Genomic DNA, 23,038 nt, shown 5'->3' on the forward strand with positions numbered 1-23,038 from the left:
TAGTTTGAAATCAGGAAAGGTGAGCCTACAGCTTCGTTCTTTCTCAAGATTTCTTTAGTTATTTGGAGTCTTCTGTGGTTCCATGAAAATGTTTGGATTGTTTGTTTTGTTTTTGTGAAAATGCTGTTGGAACTTTGATAGGGATTGCATGGAATCTGTAGATTGCTTTGGATAGTATGGGCTTTTTAACAATACATTTTTTTCGTGGACAATTCTAATTTATTCTCTTTTTAAAAATTTTTGATTGTTATTTCCCCAATACAATTTTTTTTCCTACTGTACAGCATGGTGACCCAATTACACATACATGTATACATTCTTTTCATTTTAACAATATTAATTCTTCCAATCCATAAGCACAGACTATCTTTCCATTTCTTTGTGTCTTCTTCAGTTCTTTCATTAATATCTTATAGCTTTCAGGGTAAAGGTCTTTCACCTCCTTGGTTAAATTTATTCCTAATATTTCGTTTTTTCTCATGCAGTTGGAATTGGAATTGTTTTCTTAACTTATCTTTTGGCTAGTTCGTTACTACTGTATAAGAACACAATATATGTATTTTTAATATTGATTTTATATCCCTCAACTTTACTGAATTCATTTATTAGTTTTAACAGTTTTTGGTGGTGTCTTTAAGGTTATGTAGTTGCATTAATTCTATTTTGTTATATGTATTTAATTCATCACATTCAAAGTCCTTTAATTACTCTGATAGAATGTAAACTTCATGAAGTCAAGGATTATGGTCACAGTACCTGAGGCACAATGTGTAGTTCTCCATTTTAACCTTGTTTCTATAGACTCAACAGCAACCCATGCATAATGAACAGCAGGCAATGGACAGGTGAGATACAGAATTGAATTATAGACTAGGAAAGCAAGGGCACTCTCTTTGCTTCAAGAAGAAAAAGATCAGGAGTTCCTGTTGTGGCTCAGTAGGTTAAGAAGCCAACATAGAGTCCATGAGGTAAAGGTTCGATCCATAGCTTTGCTTAATGGGTTCAGGATCCAGTGTTTCTTCAAGCTGTGGTGTAGTTCGCAGATGTGGCTTGGATCTAACATTGATGCGGCTGTGGTGTAGGCTGGCAGCTGCAGGTCCAATTTGACCCCTGGCCCAGGAACTTCCATATGCTGCAGGTGTGGCCATAAAAAGAAAATGAAAAAAGAAGAAAAAGATAAAATGCTAAATAACATGTTCATTGCTAGTATTATAGCTCTGAGAAGAAAACAGGAGATTATCTATGGGATGGATAAAGTATTACATTCTAGAATTTGTGGCTAATATGCAGACTTCATACATAACTTCAGATGCCAAGTTTCCTCTCTTGGCCCTTCTCAATGTTCCACTTTTCATAGAGCAAACTGAGAAATCTTTTCAGAGCATAAATAACATTACTCCCTTGCACAAAACTGTCCAGTAACTTCCCAATACAACTTGGATACAATGCAAACTCTCAACCATCTTTTTTATGACTTGTTCCCTGCTTTTCTCCCCTATAGATTTCTCATTCATGATGCTTGGTGCTTCTTTATTCCTGTGTGAGTTAAAGGCATTACCAGCTCTTCTCCCAGATCTTCATGTGTGGCCTCTCTCACATTATTTGTGTCTCAATTCAAATAACAATTCTTCAGAACTGTCTTCCTTGCCCTCCCCTGCTAAAGCACCCAGTTCTACCCAATGGCACTCTCTACCATTGCAGCTTTTCTTCTTAACAGCACCTGAAATAATATAATTGATTTATTTGCTTACATGATTATTGCCTCTCTGTTCACACAAAGGCAGAGATTTGTCTACTGTTTATTGAACATATCTTCAGCTCCTAGAATAGTTGTACATAGTAGGTTCTCCATCTATATGTTAACTGAATTTTTCTGGACATGCCGGTGCAGGCCAATCAAGCCTTTGAAATCCTAAAGGCTTCCAAGAAGACTGCAAAATGGTAAAGCTAATGGGTATTTTCTAAATGGATCTAGTGACCTCTGCTGGAATACTTACCAAGGAAACCAAATATGAATCTTTATTTGTCCTTTCACCTCTTTTTACTGAATGATAAAATGTTAGTGCAAAATTGGAGATCAGGAACTTTCAAGAGATTTTTCTCCCATCTTGGAAACCCCGCTTCCCTTTCTGTCTGGATAACTGTTCCCTTTCACCTCCCAGCTCATCTATTTGTGCTTTTAGCTCAATTCTTAAAGGAGAATATTCAGGGATGTAGGAAAGAGAAATTTCTCTGAATTCCCCTCCAAATATTACTGCATAAATGATTGCTGTTCTTTGCACAAATATCTGAAGGAAGCGGCTTCATCCACATCTCATGGATAGATGTAGGTATAGCCCATGGACATATTTCATATGGTTCCATTTATTTCATTTCTGTTGACTCAGCGAGCAATGTTGAAAAGGCATTCACCTCTAAACAAAGTGGCAAAGTGTGTCCTCGTGTTGGAAATAATATGTTCAAGGATTTTATATTAGTCCACTTTGAGGGGTCGTTGGGAGATGCTGTGTTATTGAGAGTGTTGGTATTTGAAGCAAATCCTTGGGTGAGAGCCCAGGACCAGGAATTTCAAAAAACTAAAGTAATGAGAGTGAAAATCAGTGAAACAATCAGGAGGTGATCTGACTGAACTTTTAAAAATGTTTACCTATCCTCCCTATGGTATGACTATATGTATACATGTTTACCACAGAAAATTTTTAGAATCCAAGTAAACAAAAAAGATCATATAAATATTAGTCATAGTCATTACCACTGTAAGAATTTTATTTATATCTAGTCCAGTCTTCTATTTATATATCCTTCATGAGTAGAAGTGTATGTTTACTTTTTTTTTACAAATTAATGTCATACTATTTATTTTACTTTATATACTACTTATTTTTATTTAGTCTATCATGGAATATTTTCATTGATCTATGTTTATTTCTTCCAAAACTTTTATGTAATTAATTACTTGAGTAGATAATATATGCATGTGACACAATGTCTAACAAATTCAAGAAGAGCAAGCCTCCTTTTTACTCCTCTCCAATGGTAACCACTAGTATTAGGGGAAATTTTATTTAACCACTATATATCTTATAAATAAGGCTGGAAGTTATTAAAGTAGTCAGTATAGTGTCAGGCACTACACTAAATCCCTCATACAAATGATCTCATCTCCATTTTAGTAAGAAAATCAAAACAAGTAAAGAAATTGGCTAAAGGTTCCATAGCTGATAAGTGGGAAATTGAACTTTGCCCCCACGAGTGATGAACTTACAACAAAGCATATAGTACCTGGCACATAGTGTCAATGAATTAAGTCTTACTTAATTGGATAATGTGAATAATGTGCACCAGCTCTCCTGAGGCTTGTTCAATCCTGGAAGAAGCAATCTCAGGATTGCTGAGACCAGAAACTGCAAACTTCAAGCTCTGTCTTAGCCCTGTCACCCCATTCTCATTTCTTGTCAACATGTCCTTCTGTTTGGTTTTATTGGAATTTCTATTTGCAGGACTCACAGAGGTCATGTCAACACAAGCGAATCATTTTGTGAAGCAGAAAGTCATTTGGGCTCCCATTTTTACTATTTTAATACTTGAATTTTTTGATTAGTTATTTAACCTTTTTCCTACCACTCAAATGAATGGATGATAAGCTATATACTTAAATTTACTTTAATAAACAAAGAATTAAATATGTCAATCATGGAAGACATATTTAATATACTTAATTCACATTGATTTATTAATATTAGATGATGAAATATGGTTTTCTCTATCTTGAGTCATTGAAATACTTATTAAGTAGGTAAGGCCAACTGTATAGAAAATGGCTAAAGATGTGAAAAAAGATTCTAACCTTTCTAACTCTTAAAAGTCAGAATCTTTTATTAGGTTATCATACTAGCAAGTAAGAAATTATTCCATGAGAATTCTGCTTGTAATTCTAATGTAAAGGATATTTTGTATAAATTTCAATTCTGTTGCTATTTGGAATAATAATGTAAAAATACTGATTGTAGGCTAAATCTGTAAAGTAAGGTATTTCAAAACTAAGCATACTTTCTGAATGTCTTTTTCTAGGAACAATATAAGATATATCTCTGTGTATAAGTAAATTAGCACATGCATATTTATATAAATACAAACACATATTATCAAGTTGATAATATTTGAGGTAAATGTACAAATATGACTAAAATTAATTTCTACAACCTCATTAAAATGGTGGTCTGATGATCATTGATCTGTTAAAATTACTTTCTTTTTATGTTATACTCAAAGTCATGCGGGCATTGGAGTTCCTGTTGTGGCTCAATGGTTAACGAACCCAAATAGGATCCATGAGAAGGAGGGTTTGATCCCTGGCCTCACTCAATATGTTAAGGATCTGGCATTGCCCTGAGCTGTGGTGTAGGCAACAGATGCGGCTCAGATCCCACATTGCTATGGCTGTGGTGTAGGCTGATGGCTTTAGCTCTGATACAACCCCTAGGCTGGGATCATCCATGTGCCATGGGTGTGGCCCTAAAAAGACCAAAAAAAAAAAAAAAAAAAAAAAAAAGAGAGAAATGCTGGCATTTATACTTTTTCATAGGGAAATTTCTTTGGGCCATGCCCGAGGCACACAGAAGTTCCTGGGACAGGGATCGAACCCACACCAGTGACCCAAGCTGCAGCAGCAACAATGCAATTCTTAACCTGCTGAGCCACCAGGGAACTCCATTCAGAAGGAATATTTTAGAAAAGTAATTAAGGAAAGGGGAACGAAGATCAATGCCTATTATCAAAATATAATTTGTCAATGTAAAATAAAACAACTAGAAATAATTTTTTTTTTTAGGGCTGTACCCACTGCACACTGAGGTTCCAGGCTGGGGATCGAATCAGAGCCATAGCTGCTGGGCTATACCACAGCCACAGCAATGCAGGATGTGAGCTGCATCTATGAGCAATGCCAGATCCTTAACCCACTGAGCGAGGCCAGAGATCAAGCCCGCAACCTTATGGCTCCTAGTCAGATTCTCTTCCGCTGAGCCAGGATGGGAACTCCAAAATAATTTTTTTAATGATCTAGAAATGAGAATCAAAAAAATAATATTTAGGAAATCTAAACGGATTAAAGGCTTAGAAACTGTCTCAGTCAATTCTTTGTTTTGTTTTGTTTTGTTTTGCTTTTTAGAGCTGAATCTGCAGCGTATGGATGTTCCCAGACTAGAGGTCAAATCGGAGCTACAGCTGCCGGCCTACACCACAGCCTCAGCAACTCGGGATCCAAGCCGCATCTGCAAACTACACCACAGTTCACAGCCACGCAGGATCCCCGACCCACCAAGTGGGGCCAGGGATCGAACTGTCATCCTCATGAGTCCTGGTCAGGTTTGTTAACCGCTGAGTCATGAAGGGAACTCCTGTCTCACTCAATTCTATGTGTAACCTAAAATGGTCTGCACATAGAGAACAGACTAGTGGTCTCCAAGAGGGAAAGGCTAGGGAAGGGATAGACTGGGACTCTGGGATTAGCAGATGCAAACTACTCTATATAGACTGTATAAGTAGCAAGGTCATACTGGATAGCAGAGAGAACTACGTTCAGTATCTTGTGATAAATTATAATGGAAAATAATATGAAAATGAGTGTATATTTATATCTAGCTGGCTAGCTGAATTTGCTGGACAGCAAAAATTAACATATTGTAAATCAACTATACTTCAATAAAATAAAATTTTAAAATATAAAAAATAAAAAAAATAAAATGGAATCATCTGCAAGCTTTATAAGGGGAATTGCTACTCTTGGGTCACTTTGGAAGTGATGAAATCAGCACTGGTGACTGTGTGGGTCTAGGATTTTGGTCAAGAGGACAAGGGCTAAAGGTCTGGACTCACGTCATGATCAGCCTCTGAGGATTCCATTCTCCTCATGGGTGCTTACCTAAGCCCCAAAACCGGGGGGTTTTTACTTGTGACTGTTCTGGGCTGTTTGGGTAGATATTGATTGGAGATCGTGTCCTCACTGGACCTTCCCAGAAAGACTGTATAAGGAACAGAGAATTCCACCTTCAATTGGGAATTCTGTGGGAAGCCCAGCGGATTTCTTTCTGCTGGTTTATTCCTCTGAGAAGCTACCAAAGCTTGTGATCTACCAGCTCTGAATCCCTGCATCAAGTGCACCTAGGATTGCAGTTCCTTGAAAGAGGGCTTCCAGCGTCAGAGAACTGAAGGAAGAATGCTTCGAGGCCGGTCCCTATCGGTGACATCCTTGGGTGGGCTGCCTCGGTGGGAAGCTGAGCTTCCTGTGGAAGATTTACTGCTCTTTGAAGTGTCTTGGGAAGTGACCAATAAAGGTTAGTACGGCACCCTGAGGAGACTAGTTGCCAGACTGCCGGAGAATGTACATAGATTGGGATTTCACATTCTCTAGAGAGAATGAATTGCCAGCGAATAAGGAAAATGTTCAAACTGAATATGTTTAGATTACATTTAACCTTGTACATTTCAACAGGCAATGAAAACTTAGACGTGTGTATGTGTTGCAGGAAAAGTTGAAAATATGAGTCGTTGCCAGGGAATGTGCATTTAAAAAAATTTTGAAATTCGTATTACGACAAAACAATAATACACAGTTAATTTTTCTTTTTTTGGTTTTATGATTTTTCTCAGCACAGTTTTGTACTATATTTTAGGAAGAACGGTATTTTATCAGGACCGAGTAGAAACTTTAACTCCATATGCTGCTAGTCAGTATACAAATTATTAGACATTTATAATAATTCAAGGTTAACATGGAATTAAAGTTTTAACTCAGAAGCAACTCAGAAGCTTCTATTTAAGAAGAATGCCTGGGAGTTCCCGTCGTGGTGCAGTGGTTAACAAATCCGACTAGGAACCACGAGGTTGCGGGTTCGATCCCTGCCCTTGCTCAGTGGGTTAATGATCTGGCGTTGCCGTGAGCTGTGGTGTAGGTTGCAGACACGGCTCGGATCCTGCGTTGCTGTGGCTCTGGTGTAGGCCGGCAGCTACAGCTCGGATTCAACCCCTAGCCTGGGAACCTCCATATGCCTTGGGAGTGGCCCAAGAAATGGCAAAATGACAAAAAACAAAAAAAGAAGAAGAAGAAGAAGAATGCCTGGAATTTTTCTTTAATACTATATATACAGAGAAATTATAAAATAAGAAAAGAAATCAATTTTTAAAAATTTTTAATTTTATTTTAATTTGTTTTGCTTTTTAGAGCGGCACCCATAGCATATGGAGGTTCCCAGGCTAAAGGTCCAATTGCAGCTATAGCTGCTGTCCTACACCACAGCCACAGCAACACAGGATCTCAGCCATGTCTGCAACCTACACCACAGCTCACAGCAATGCCAGATCCTTAACCCACTGAGTGAGGCCAGAGATTGAATCTGCAACCTCACGGTTCCTAGTTGGATTTGTTTCCCATGCGCCACGACAGGAACTCCTGAAAAGAAATCAAATTGACAAAATTTAAATAATTCCTCAATAAGGTATGATCTCATTTGTATTGGATTGGAGAAGGCAAAGTAGAGAACTCTGACTTAAATGATTTTTATGGTGAAAATATCAGAAAAATTATTTAAAAAAATTCCTTGTGTATTAATATTGTCTAGCTGAAAAGTGTCAGGGTTGTTAACACTAATATTAAAGGAATATTGGTAAAGAAAAGTAACAGTTCTGAAGGCTGAGTTTTTCAAGGTCATAAAGAACCAGGCCAAATGATTGATGGGGGAAAGGAATTTAAAGGATGGAATTGATAACTTGTAATGTGATATATTACATGTTCATTAAAAATAATTTTATGACATGTTTATTTCAGAAACTTAAAGGTTCTGAAATAAACATGAATGTAATACAGTACTTCTTCCTTTTGGCTAATCAGAGCCAGCAAAACCTCAAAATCAGAGAAATTATATTTAGCATCTGTTCTGATTTTTTGCCTTACACTCAGTGTTCAAATCTTTCATGTTATGCATTCATAACATTATAAAATAAAAATTAAATATCAATTGTTTCTACACAGAAATGCACAGAATGAATGTAAGAGAACAAAGCACATTCTTCCTCTTTGTGGTTTAGTGAGGAAGAAGCAAAGAGGACAGAAATTTTAATATGGAAAAGTGAAGTATTTTACTACAAGTAGCTCTTCCTAATGTTCTTTTTCCAGTCACAAGGTTTTTAAATATGCCCAAAGCACCTGGGAACAGAACCATCTGTACTAGACACAGATCCCAGGCTGTGCCTTGAAAGATAAGTTCTCTCTACAGAGTAGGAAGGAACTCAAGGATATGCTTTTGGTGGAAAAAATTGGGGGGCGGGGGGGACCTCTTGCTCCAGGAATCAGTTCAGAAGACTGAACTGGGTAGAACTTCTTTCCTTCCTTCCTTTTCTCTCCATTTAGCAAATGTTAATGGAGCATTGTTTCCTGGTTCTGGGTGAAACTATTTATCCCATGCATCTTATATTCTGATGACATATGGGCTGCTCTCAGGGCCTAGAACAGTGCCTTTGCCTAGAAAATTCTCCATGGATTTTTAAATTTCTCATGAAGGCAGGAATACATTTATTTTTCAACTTCTAAGCTGCCTTTGATACTTATTTTCTTTTATTTTCTGTGCATGAGGAAGGGAATTTTCTTGTCAAGAGGAGACCCACAAGCTATTAACCCAAGTAGATATCATCTCCAGGGTATCGTTAACATTTATTACAGTCTGATTTTAAAGACTTTTTTTTTTTTTAAGGGCTGCACTCATGGAATATGGAAGTTCCCAGGCTAGGGGTCGAATCAGAGCTGCAGCTGCCAGCCTATGCTACAGCCACAGCAACATGGGATCTGAGCCAGTTCTGTGATCTACATCATAACTCACTGTTACACCAGATCCTTAACCCACTAAGAAAGACCAGGGATTGAACCCGAATTTTCAGAGAGACACCATTGGGTTCTTACCCAGCTGAGCCACAATGGGAACTCCCTAAAGATATACATATATATATATTTTTTTATTTGGCCGCACCCACAGGCGTATGGATATTCCCAGACTAGGGGTTGAATTGGAGCTGCAGCCGCTGACCTACACCACAGCCACAACAACTCTGGATTGGAGCCATGTCTGTGACCTACACCACAGCTCACAGCAACGATGGATCCTTAACCCACTGAGCGAGGCCAGGGGTTGAACCTGCATCCTCATGGATGCTAGTCAAATTCGTTTCCACTGAGCCACAATGGGAACTCCTAAAGACATTTTTATATAAATAGACAATTTTTGTGTTCATCCCTGACAAGACATTAACACTATAATTTCTTTGAAAATTGTACTTTGAACTTTTACTTCCCTGCAGCTCATAGCTGAGAAAGAAGGGATCTTAGCGATTATGAATCCAGCTCCTCCACTTCAGAGATGAAAAGGATGCCTGTAGGACATTAATGATCAAGCAAATGGCAGGATCAGGACTAACATCTAGGTCTCCTCTAAGTGCACTTCTCCTTTTTATTAGCACACAGAATTAAAAATCAAAAACTCCAGTGTCTGAGGAAATGTCTTATGGGTGAAAGGGCACAGGACTTGCAGTCAAAAACTGAGGGCTTTCTGAGACTTAGAAAAAAAAAATCCCTTAAATTATCTGAATATATTCCTTCATGATGAAAGGAATATAATAATCTCTAGCCATCTTATGATACTTTGTGGCAAACAAGAAAACATGTATATTCTCCAAGAAAACAAAAGATTTCTTAGAGAGGGAAAAAAAAAATCCTCTTTGCCAGAATTTTGCTCACAAGGGAGGAAAATGTATAAAGTACAGCAAATGAGAGAGTCATAGTTCAATTAGTGGCTGTTAGGGAGTTTGCTGGTGGCGCAGTGGGTGAAGGATCCATCATTGTCACTTCTGTGGCTCAGGTCACTTCTGTGACATCAGTTTAACCCACAGCCCAGGAACTTCTGATGCCTTGGGTGCAGCTTAAAAAAATATATTGGGTAGTCTCAGACCTCAAAATAACCTTTTCTACTTGTTCACATTAACCTTGAAATGTATTGCTCTTGTTCATTCACCCATTTATTATTCAACAAAGATTCATGAAGTGTCTGTTGGGTATCAGACACTAGGAAATAAGGGGCATCGAGTTTAACAATACAGAATTAACCTCCAATCTTCCAGAATTTATGAACTTGCAGAAAGACAGACATTGAACATGCAATTATAGTCAAATGTAATGAGTGTAAGAACAGGAGAACACACACATATATATACATATTTATATATCCTAAAAAGCACTATATATATACATACATACATGTATACGTGAACACTGCTGAAATTTAGTTGCCAAATGGATACTTCCCACTGAAAATTGACTATGAACAATTTGTTTTAGCCCTAAGCCAGTGCTGGCTAAAAAAAAATTGCACGACCTAAAAGTTGAGAATTATGTTTTATTTGGTGGAATTACTGAGGACTCTAGCCCAGGATACAGCCTGAGAGCTTTCAAGGACTGTTCCAGAGAGGTAAAGGAAGAGCCAAGATACAGAGGAGTTTTTGCTGAAAAAAAGAGCCATGCAGTTGAATATCAAAAGTTTACTAGTGCAGTTCCCCGATGGTCTAGCGGTTAAGGACTTGGCGTTGTCCCTGCTGTAGCTTGGGTTACAGCTGTGGCTCAGGTTCAATCCCTGGCTGGAGAACTTCCATCTGTGAGGGTGGTTTACTGCTAATCACAAAAACAGACATCTCAAGTTATTGATTTTAGTGCTCTTATATCTATGGAAAATGTGAGAGTGTGGGGGTTTTTTGTTTTTTGTTTTTTTTGCCTTTTAGGTCCGAACCTATAGAACTTGGAAGTTCCCAGGCTGGGGTTGAATCAGAGCTACAACTGCTGGCTCACACCAGAGCCACAGCAACATGGATCTGAGCCTTGTCTTCCACCTATACCACAGCTCACGGCAACACTGGATCCTTAACCCACTGAGCAAGGCCAGGGATTAAACCCGAGCCCTCAAGGATACTAGTCCAATTAGTTACAGCTGAGCCACAATGGGAACTACCAAGTCTGGGCTTATTGAAATCATTCCTTTGATATGCACCTTAACTATTTAGAGCCAATATCCTGTTTTTTTCCATCCTGAATTCACCTCAGGATGCATGATCAGGGCAGCTGCAGTGGCTGATGGCTTTATGGCTGCAACATTCTTTGTTTACTGGGATGGCAGGTGACTTGCTTTGTCCACATCTGCATATTGCCAGATATAATAGTGCTACCTGTTCCTTCCTGGACACCGTAGTTCTGGGTCCCATAGTATAAATGGCACAGGGAAAAACTCAAAATTCTAATCAAAATAGTGTGGTAGAAACCAAGTATGATGTCAGGTCCACTACTGGATCGAGGCAGTTCAAATTTGGGGATCTTGGGAGTTCCCATTGTAGTTCAGCAGAAAAGAACCTGACTGGCATCCATGAGGATGCAGGTTCTATCCCTGGCCTCACTCAGTGGGTTAAGGATCTTGTGTTGCCCTGAGCTGTTGTGTAGGTGGAAGATGTGGCTCTGATCTGGCTTTGCTGTGGCTATGGTGTGGGCCAGCAGCTACAGCTCTAATTCAACCCCTAGCCTGGGAACTTGCATTTGCCATGGGTGTGGCCCTAAAAAGACAAAAAAACCCAAAAAGTTGGGGATCTTGCTAAAAATGAACTTCAGGGAGTTTGTAAACATTCTAAAACAATATCTAAAAATTTCCGGCTCATTTGTGGCTGTGCTTTTTTGGAGACAAGGACTGAATGATCCCATCAGATTTCCAAAAGCCTCTATGATTGATGTAAGGATGATTGCTCTTAATTTCCCTAAACCCCTGGGTTCCTTTTTATTACCCCAGAAATGCTTAGAGCCAAAATTTTAAAAAGCTGTTTCCTCTAAGTATAGTTTTCCAAATGGCTTTTCTCTGGTACCACCCTCTCCAAGGCCTAAAGATACTTATCTTTTTTGTGATACTGCTCGTTTTCTCCCTCTGTTCCTCCCACCACTTCTTGTAAATATTCATCAGCATGTTTTTCCATAGAGTGACAATTGTCCTTTCATATCCATGGTTCCCCATTTGCAGATTCAACCAACTCTGGATCAAAAAAATAAAAAAAAAAAAAAAATTCCAGAGAGTTCCAAAAAGCAAAACTTGAATCTGCGGTGCACCAGCAATTATTTACACAGCAATTACATTGAATTTACAACCGTTGACATAGCACTTATCTTGTGTTAGATATGATAAGTAATTTGGAGATGATTTAAAGTATCAGGAGGAGGTGCCTAGATTATATGCAAATACTATTCTGTTTTATATAAGGGACTTGAGCATCCTTGGATTTTGGTATCCACAGTGGTGACTGGGGAGTGGTATCCTGAAACCAACCTGTTGTGGACCTTGAGGGAAAAAGGTACAATTTTGCTACCTAAAGCTCGTGGGCTCTGGAGTCAGACGCTTGGATTGGAATCCCAACTCCATTATCTGTGTAATGTTGGACCCATCTCATAACCTCGCTGTGCCTCAGTTTCCCCCATCTGAAAATAAAAATAAGACTTCTTAGGAGTTCCCTTGTGGCACAGCTGGATAAGAATCCAGCATTGTCACAGCAGTGGCTTGGGTTGCTAGCTGGGCCCCATCCCTGGCTTGGGAATTTCCACATGCCGTGGGAGTGGCTAAAAAATAAATAGGAAATTCCACTCTGGTGCAGTGGGTTAAGAATCCAGCTGCAGAGGCTAGGGTTTTTGTGGAGGTGTGGATTCAATCCCTGGCCTGGTGTAGTGGGTTAAAGATCTAGGGTTGCCACAGCTGCCACTTGGATTCAATCTCTAGCCCAGGAACTTCCATATGCTGCAGGTGGGGCCATAAAAAAAAAAAAATAATGATAAAATAAAATAGACTCCTTAAAAGATAACATTTCTGGGAGTTCCTGTTGTGGCTCCATCCCCGGCCTCATTCAGTGGGTTAAGGATCTGGCAGTGCCCTGAGCTGTGGTGTAGGTTGCAGATGCGGCTTGGATCCCACATTGCTGTGGCTGTGGGTAGGCCAGCAGCTATAGCTCTGATTCAACCCCTTGCCTGGGAACTTCCATATGCTACGGGTGTAACCCTAAAAAAACAAAAAAGAAAGAAAGAAAAATAAAAAAATAAGATTTCCTCTTGAGCTTGTAAAGGGTCGCATGACCCACCAGGATGAAGGTTTAGATCTGGATTATATAAACTGTCAATAATATGTCCTTTGATGTACAGTTTTCTGTCTCAAAAAACATGTGTAACTGTGCCTTGATTTCTAACCAGTGGAATGGTTCTCAGAGCTTTCTGAGATGCTCTTTCTGGGTTATAGCTTTCAAATTGGGCTCAAATAAAATTTTCCAATTCTTTCTTAAAAAAGAATAAAAATAAATACAATCATAGCATCTACCTTTAACAGCATGGTGAAAACTAAAAGAAATGCCAATTGTAAATCACTTAGAACAGTGACAGCATTTAATAACACGTAACTTATTATTATTTTTCATAAAATTTATTCATAAAAATGGTGACAGTAGATCATCCAGTTTCACACTGGCTTTCACTTTGAGCAATGGTATAGTTCTATTTTTATTTTTATTAAAAAAATTTTATTGGAGTTCCCATCGTGGCCCAGTGGTTAACGAATCCGACTAGGAACCATGAGGGTTCGGTTTCAATCCCTGCCCTTGCTCAGTGGGTTAAGGATCCAGTGTTGCCATGAGCTGTGGTGTAGGTCACAGACGCAGCTTGCACCCTGCGTTTCTGTGGCTTTGGCCTAGGCCTGTGTTCACAGCTCTGATTAGACCCCTAGCCTGGGAACCTCCATATGCCATGAGTGTGGCCCTAGAAAAGACAAAAAGACAACAACAACAACAAAAAAAAAACTATTTTCTTTTTCAGCCACATCCATGGCATATGGAGGTTCCTGGGCCAGGAGGATTAAATCTGAATTGCAGCTGTGACCTACACCACAGCTGTGGCAATACTGGATCCTTAACCTGCTGCACCACAGTAGGAACACCAGTTCTTTTTTGGGGGGGCCACCCCATGGCAGATGGAGTTCCCAGGCCAGGGATCAAATCTGAGCCACAGTTGCAATCTATGCCACAGCTTCAGCATTGCTGGATCCTTTAGCCCACTGTGCCAGGCCAGGGATTGAACCTGAAACCTGGCACTGCAGAGATGCCACCAGTCCCATTGTGCCACAGCAGGAAATCCCACACAGTTCTATTTTTAAATGCAAAAGCAAAAAGGGGAAGAAAAGACATGGATCAGGGTTACTACAATCACAGGCGACACTCTAATTAGAGGTTGGGGTTTCTTTGCCTGGGTTAGATATGCAGCAGCCTTGTCAAAGGCATCCTGAGCCACACCACACAAAACACAAAGTCTCTGTAAGAACCATGCTTGGCACGCTCATAGCTTCAAGATGAGCACAGATCCCCCACTTCCTTTTCATCCAGATTGCCGTGTCTGAGCCCCTCTTGTGTAACACGTCTGCATCTGCCATTGTGGATATAATCAGGGTGGGGTGTGCCTGTGGGCTTGCTCTGAGTGTGTCATCTCCCTCAGCCCTAGACTGCAGCTGCTGTGACTTGAACCACTGACCCAGCCACCTGCTAGGCACACAAACATTTGGGGACCATAATCACCAGTAGCATTTACTCTCTTTCCTACCAGATCTGCGGCTTTAGGAATGATATCTAACTGTGTAAGGACTGTCTCTGCTTCTGCAAATCTGTCTTAGGTCAGATTAGTAGCTATGCATTTTGGGATCATAGACTTTCAAATTCTCTAAATTTTAAGCGTTGAAAATTAGTTTCAGAAGGAGTTTCTGTTGTGGCTCAGTGGGCTAGGAACCCAACATAATGTCCGTGAGGATATAAGTTTGATTCCTGGCCTCACTCGGTGGGATAAGGATTAGGCGCTGCCTTAAGTTTTAGGGTAAGTTGCAGATGTGGTTCAGATCTGGTGTTGCTGTGGCTGCAGTTCCAATTATACCCCTAGCCAGGAGCTTCCATATGCTTCAGGTGTGTCTGTAAAAATAAAATAAATTTAAAAAAATAAATAAAATGAAGATTTTTCTCAGTTTTTTTTTGGCTGGTGTCCATATGCCATACTGCAATGGAATCCTGCTTTTATCAATACCAGCAGTGTCTCTAGATGAAAACTTGGGGTTTGGGCTACCTCATTGACATAGATGTTGTGATAGCTCATCACTTTTTTTTCTTACGAAAGGTCTGATACTTTGCCCTCACACTAGACAACTCCCACGTTGTTTTGGGAAAATATAGATCAATAAAATACAAAGTACATGTTTGAATATGAAGAGTAAGTCCAAATTGAATGATCGACACTGTGTTAAAACAATAATTCATTTAAAAATATGAGTTGGTAGGCCCTGGGTTTATATTCCAAATTTGAAAATCAGAATGACCCTTTGCCCAGGCTGTCACACTCACCTTTAATTAGCATGCTGAGAGGGCAGTTTGGGGCAAAGGAAACAAATAGAGTGAAAACTGAGAAATAGTAGTTGGCATATAAATCTGTGGAGGCCAGAGAGGGCTGGTTACAATTTTTCACCACTATAATTCTTTAATGAATATCCTTATACATATATCTTCTTATTTTTCCCCCAGGACAATTTTCTAGATGTAGGCATATTGAATATAAGAGTATGCATATTTTCCAAGAGTATAGATTTTTTTGGCTTTGTGTTTTGAGTGGTAGCACTGATGCCAGAAAGATAAAATGATATATATATAAAAACTTGTGGAGTTCCCTTTGTGGTTCAGCAAGTTAAGAACCCGACATAGTGTCCATGAGGATGAGGCCTCACTCAGTGGGTTAAGGATCTGGTGTTGCCACGAGCTGCTGTGTATTTCACAAATGCAGCTCAGATCTGGAGTCGCTTGGCTGTGACATAGGCCGGTAGCTGCAGTTCTGATTCAACACCTAGCCAGGGAATTTCCATATGCTGCAGGTGCAGCGCTAAAAAGATAAACAAAACAAAACAAACTCTTGTATTTGTATCATTGGATTTGACAAGAGGGTTGGGCTAAGTACTCCAACCAAATCTGCCCCAACCAAATCTGTCAGCTTCCTCCTCTTGTCAAAAGATACTTGCTTGGTATGTAGAAGGGAACTAGCTCTTTGTATCCTGAGAGATTTGCTCATAATTTGAGCAGCAGCTGTTCCCTGGACATAATTTAAATCCCTGGACCACTGGAGGAGAAGGGGTGAATGGTAACTACTGCTACTAAGGGCATGTGTCATGATAATTGCATTGGTCCCAACTCTGATACTTCCATGTGGATATAGCCACAAGCCAAATGCTGCTTTATTCGAATTGTCTCTTCAGGTTTCCTTGAAATAGTAGTACTTCTCTGTTGCTGTCAACATACTGCTCTCTGACGAGCACCCAGCAGGGTTTTAAGACATGCCCACCACTGAACCAAATGCTAACATTTCGATAGTATTCCTTAAAAGCTCTCTTTTTAAATAAAGCCTTGGGCTTGATGGAGCCCAAATACTAACTTAAAAATGAGGAACAACGTAATATTGTATATCAACTGTACTTCAATTAAAAAAAATGTCTTAAGTAACATAGAAAGAAAAAAGGACTCATTTCCATCCCTTCTTTCCTTAAAACGAATTACTAACACAAAGGATAAAGGGATCTTTTCTTTTTAACAGTTGGCGGCATCTATACTGTGATCCAGACAAAGGCCAAAACGACAGCAGATGAATGGGGAGAGAATTATTTTCTGATTGGTCCATATTTTGAGCATAATATGAAGACTCAGGTGGAACAGTGTGAACCTGTCAATGACGCTGTTAGCAAAGCTGTGGACACGATGAATAAACACGGCTGCCAGGTAAAGGGTACTGTCTGCTACTTCATTCAGCAAGTCTTAGTAAACTGTTGTGGGAGAGCACCACAATTTACATGAACTCACAAGAAAGGACCACTCATCTGCTTAGGGAAAAGAACTCAGTTTATGAGAAAGATGGTGAACTTGATTTTAAATAGGTTACATTTGTGAGTCCCTGCTGTGGCACAGTGGGTTAAGAATCCCACTGCTGTGGCGCAGTGGGTTAAGAATCCCACTGCAGTGGCTTGGGTCACTACAGAAGCAAGGGTTCACTCCACAGCCAGTTGCAGTGGGTTAAAAGATCTGGCCACTTGGATTCAATCCCTGGCCTGGAGAATTTTCATATGCTATGGGTGTGGCCATAAAAGTAAATACATACATAAATAACTAGGTTTCATTTGAGGTGTCTTGTGAAAACCATAGTATTATTCTATCCAGCAGTATGTAGGTTTGGAACTTGGCAGAGGGTATAGGATAGAGATGTTTGCAAGGAAGTTGTTCATGTTTCACTTGTAGTTGGCATTACAGGTGTTGGTAACATTATTCAATGGAAGACTATAAACTGAAAGTAAAAGTTTTGAGCCTAACCTTCGCCAATGTCAACATGCTAGGGCATCTACACTAAAGAAGCCAGAAATTGCAAAAGTAGAAGTACAGCTAATGATTAGAACCAAGGAGGTACAAATCCTAATCCTCAGAATCTATGAATTACGTTGCCTTATAAAGCAGAAGGACTTGGTAGATGTGGACATTTGTGGAAGGTTCTTCAGATGGGGAGATTGCCCTGGATCATATGGGTGGGCCCAATGTAATCACAAGGGGCCTTATAAGAGGGAGGCAGTAGAAATAGAATCAGAGAGGAGATGTGACCATGGAAGAGGAAACTGGAGTAATGAGAACTTCGAGATGAAGGAAAAAAAGAAAAGGCCACCAGCTAAGAAATGCAGGTGGCTCTAGAAGCTGGGAAAGGCTAGGAAACAGATTTCTCTCTAGAGACCCCAGATGGAATGCAATCCCACCCACAAGTTGATTTTAACCCATCAGACCCTTTTCAGACCACTGACCTCCAAATCCACAAGGCAACAAATTCGTGTTGTTTTAAGCTACTAGGTTTGCAGTGATTTGTTGCCGTCATAACAGGAATGGAGATGTCCAGATGAGGAAGCAGAGTTTCAAGTCTAAAGAAAGGAACAGGGTCAGTTGGGTTAACAATATTCAGGTCATTCACTATCACCTTCAGCTTCAGAAGAGAAAGGGTGTTTAAATAAGACTGGAGTAGCTTGAGGAACCAGTGAGTGGAGAGAAAATGGACACAGAAGTGTGACTATGAGATGTTTCTATGAAGCAGAAAAGTAACTAAGTCATTTCAGAGTGACATGGTTTTGAGAATTGGTGTTTTCTTAAATATGAGTGAGCTTATTTATATACCAAAAGGAAATACCTAGCAGACAGAAGTTGAAAGTTGAGAAGGAGTGAAGAGACTAATCTCACTGAGAGTGGGAGAGGGAAGACAACCAAAGCACAATTGAAAAGCTCCTTCTTCCCTCCTTTTGCACAAACAGGAAACAAAGGATGAATGCAAACAGAGATGAGTTGGTGAAGAATTCAAAATGGTCTCACTCAGTGTTTTTGCTGATCTTAAGAGCAAAAGGTCATCATCTGAGTGTTAGGAGACAAGTGTGTTAAAATAAGAATGTGATGAGAAAAGTTCTGAAAAAGTGTTCAAGGAATAAGAAAAAGAATTTCTGGATATATTTAAGGTACAGTCATGACTTTTTAATGGCACATATATACATGACTGTGACTTTCTCCAGCAGCCCTCAACAGCCTGAGTCAAAGTACAGGAAGTTAAATAGTTGGAGCTTCAGTGTTGTTTAATTTTAGTGTCTCTGCAATGGGGCAAGATGACAACTTCGTAAATCACTGCAAATGCTTTTTGGAAGTGGCAGAAGCTAAGAGCCTCTCTCATTGGGTATCCAGTCCTCTTTGGTAAATGGAATGCCTCTACATTGCTTACATGGACCTCACCTGGATTCCATTCAAGGATGAATCTTACAGAGCTTGAAAGTCCATTTGATCATCATTTTTTGCATGGGACTCGGGAATATATGGTGATGTCTTTCTCCCACCCATGCCTTGGCCAAGACCCTCATTATGCGTCATTTGCTTCCATTGTAATTTGGTATTTACCACAGCACTCTTTCTTTTTCCAATTGAGTTTTCCTGAACCCAAAACAACACTTCGATTGTTTTTAATTTGGGACAAACATTGATTTAGGCTTTCATTTAACTAATAGCTACTGTTTGCCTAATATGTGACTTATGATGCAGTGAGGTAAGGGCACAGAGAAGTGTTAAGACTACAGAGAAGGTTAGCGAGCCTGTCTTAACCTCCAGTGCATTCTTGACTGTGATAGGCAAACATCTTTATATCAGAAATCTATTTACAATCTTGAGACCAGTCAATTCCACGATGACTTTTAGCTCCCTCTTATTTCACAAGAGCTTCAAAGGCAAGTCAGTTTAATGTCTAACTTATTTCATCCCAATAGTGCAACATGCATCCTTTTCCATTATCCTAATTGTCTACACTCCACTCACTGTGATATGTTTTCATGGTGTCCTCTGGAATCTCAAGTTCTCATTTATTTATTTATTTGTCTTTTTATTTATTTTTAATTAATTAATTTATTTATTTTGCCTTTTGGACCACACCCGAGGCATTTGGAGGTTCCCAGGCCAGGGGTCCAACTGGAGCTGCAGCTGCAGGCCTACGCCATAGCTATAGCAACTCAGGATCTGAGCCACATCTGCGAACTATGCTGCAGCTCACAGCAATGCTGGATCTTTAACCCACTGAGCAGGCCAGGGATAGAACCCAAGTCGGGGTTCGTTACCACTAAGCCATGATGGGAACTCCCTACTATTCCCTTTTATATTGTGGTGAAGTGAGTTAAGGATCTGGTGTTGTCATTGCTGTGGCTGAAGTTACCACTGTGGCTCAGGTGAGACCCCTTGCCCAGGAACTTCCGGATGCCACGAACACAATCAAAAAGAGAAAAAAAAGACAAGACAAAAGAATGAATAAATTACTGTAGAAAAATAGAGAACAAAAGGGAAGTTAAAGCTTGGATGTACACCTGACTGTATTATTACAACCGGAAAAAAAAAAAATTGAGATAGCTACTGCCTTAAAATGTGCACAAGTTAAAACATTTAGATATAAAAGTCAATTTGAAGAATGTAGAAGCATTAGACTGAGCTACTAGTTAAGACCTCTGGTAGCAACCATATTGGGAAACACTTAGTGTCACTTTTTTTTTTTTTTTTTTAATGGGAGGAATCAGAGAAATCATACACATTTTTTTAGAGAAACGACTTTGTGGCAGGAAATATCATTAAGTCCCACTGCATAAAGGAAAACAAGTGATACCACAGACATAGCCAACTCCAAGTTGTTAAAGATACAGAACAGTTCATCTTAAAACTCTGTCATAAAAACATGAACCATAATATTAAATTCGAAAACTATAAGCTCAAGGTCACAGGAGGGCAATGAGGGACAGAAGAAAGGAGATTACATGATCTATATACTTCATTTTTAAGTGACCACATTTAATGAAGTGCAACTAGATGATCTAGATGAATGGTTGCGAGCCCATTTCCTCTTCAGGCTCAAACATCAGATGCTTTGTGTTACCACTGCTGTTGAGCTCCAAATAACAGTTTATAGTTTCTAAGCACAAATATATTTTCCTCCCTTGCGTTGCCTAGTATTTCTGCATGGCTGTGTGTTCTTTATACGACAGGTGCACTTTGGAAGATGGCTGATAGAAGGGAGTCCTTATGTGGTGCTCTTTGACATAGGCTACTCAGCTTGGAACCTGGACAAGTGGAAAGGTGACCTCTGGGAAGCATGCAATGTCGGCATTCCTTATCATGACCAAGAAGCCAATGATATGCTGATATTTGGATCCTTAACTGCCTGGTTCTTAAAAGAGGTACAGTTTACTGTATAGTTGACAATGGAGAAGAAGAACAGCTGTTCTCTGTGCCCAGCAATAATCTTCTGATTTTTAGATTAAGCGACTTTCGAGATGATGCCATTATTCATTGTCTTAAACGTCTCAAAGGAATCTGAGGAAATGTGCAGCCCTCCTGGAACTAAATGCCAGCCTTTGGAACAGGGCAGTAATAATGTTTCTTAATATTTACATCATGCCAGGTTTAATGAGAACGATGTGGATATCATAATTATGTTGCCTGGTACCTAGATAGTATTCAATATATATGCAAAAAAATAGTATATGCCATGCACTATTGACATGAATTCTAGAATCAGAAGAATGAAAAATGGCTTGAAATATTTGGTATTGTTCATGCATGAGGGCTTGTGGGACTGCAGTGGCTTTTAGATTTTTCCATCATTTGCTAAAGGCTGAAGTGATCTAAGCAGTTGGTAAGGAGTCCATAGTGGTGAAATACTTCTTGGATGTTAAAAAAATAAGAGCATTAGAAATCAGTCATTGTGTGGAGTTTCCATTGTGGCTCAGCAGTAATGAACCCAACTAGTATCCATGAGGTTGCAGGTTCAATCCCTGGCTCAGCGGGTTAAATGATCTGGCGTTGCTGTGAACTGCGGCGTAGGTTGCAGATATGGCTCAGATCCTTAGTTGCTGTGGCTGTGGCATAGGCTGGTAGCTACAGCTCTGATTTGACCCCTAGCCTGGGAACTGCCTTATGCTGCAGGTGTGGCCCTAAAAAAAACCCAGTCTTTGTTCTAACACAACATTGTACATCGAGTATACCCCATTAAAATTTCATCAAAAAAAAAAAAAAAAAAAGGAAAAGAAATCAGTCCTTGTTAAATGAGCTAAGCCCGCACTCAATAATCCCCCCTCCCCCACCGCAGGGCTGCTTCCTGAGGCATGTGGAGGTTCCCAGGCTAGGGGTCTAATGGGAGCTGTAGCCACCCGCCTACGCCAGAGCCACAGCAGCACCATATCCGAGCCGCATTTGCCACCTACACGCAGCTCACAGCAATGCCGGATCCTTAACCCACTGAGCAAGGCCAGGGATGGAACAGCAGCCTCATGGTTCCTAGTCAGATTCGTTAACCACTGTGCCACGACGGGACCTCCCTGCACTCAATAATTATGCCTAACTTAAAAACCGGAGAATGAAGAGCATCCCTAGCAAACTGGGGTGTGGTCTGGGGACAAATCACAGAACTGTGTCTTGGGCAAGCGTCTTCTTGACCGGTATGACTTCTGATAAAGGACTGCCTCCAAGGGAAGGTCAGTTGAAGGGGCCGTGCTGTTGCTTTGTCTTGGTGACAGAATTGGAAAAGAGTCCGGGTCCTAACCAGATCTGGCCTAATGACAGAAAGGCAGTCTTGTTATCATTGCGTTCTGAAACCACCTCTTCCTCTGCTGTGTCCCTGAGCCAATGCCCCCAGGACTGAGGCCAGCTTCTGCGAGCATGAGCGCATGCCTGCGCGTTTCTGAGGCCATCCTTTCTGTTACAGGAAATTAGAGGGAAGAGACGCGGAAAAGTGACAGCCCCAATTTTCTCTAAAAGAGGCAGTTCCAGAAACAGATTTTCTTTGATTCGAAAGGGAAAGACATTGAAAAGGATCCAAGGCTGCTGGGCAAGCCTCGTTTCTGCTGTCGCCTCTTTGCTCCCGCTGATCTATGCAATGGTTAAGAGCTGCGAGGAATTTTTTGAAGTACCTTAAAGTACAAAGGTCTTAGCCTAAGTCTGAGGTTCTCAAAGAATGTTTTGCCTGCATACTTGTATGAAATGCACATTCTTCCCCTAGCTCAGAACTTTTTAATTATATGGGATGGGACTCAGACATTAGTGCTTACCAAGCCTTCCAGGTGATTCTGATGCATGCTAACTATTCTAAAAGCTTCTCTTTTGATGTAGGTGACAGATCATGCAGACGGGAAACACGTCATTGCCCAATTTCATGAATGGCAGGCAGGGACTGGACTGATCCTTTCTCGAGCCCGGAAACTTCCGATCGCTACGGTATTTACCACCCACGCCACGCTGCTTGGGAGGTATCTCTGTGCGGCAAACATAGATTTCTACAACCATCTCGATAAGGTAATTAGTCCCTCCACCTTCTCCCCTCTTT

At 40.2% G+C, this 23,038-nt stretch overlaps 1 protein-coding gene across 4 annotated transcripts in view; it reads left to right on the forward strand.

Moving 5' to 3' along the window:
• Positions 1-5,960: 5,960 nt before the first annotated feature.
• GYS2 (glycogen synthase 2) overlaps positions 5,961-23,038 on the forward strand; it is a 53,084-nt gene continuing 36,006 nt past the window's right edge. The window contains 4 exon segments of one of the 4 annotated variants that reach the window (NM_001195511.1): positions 5,961-6,335; positions 16,715-16,896; positions 20,703-20,894; positions 22,825-23,007. In NM_001195511.1, the coding sequence (NP_001182440.1) occupies positions 6,218-6,335; positions 16,715-16,896; positions 20,703-20,894; positions 22,825-23,007 (675 nt within the window). In that variant the 5' untranslated portion in view covers positions 5,961-6,217. 4 annotated transcript variants of the gene reach the window in all.

This window comes from Sus scrofa, chromosome 5 (assembly GCF_054392235.1).
Source record: "Sus scrofa isolate SSC_HxYL_T2T_F1_AM1 chromosome 5, Sscrofa_HxYL_maternal_Yorkshire_Landrace_v2.0, whole genome shotgun sequence".
NCBI classification, from domain to species: Eukaryota; Metazoa; Chordata; class Mammalia; order Artiodactyla; family Suidae; genus Sus; species Sus scrofa.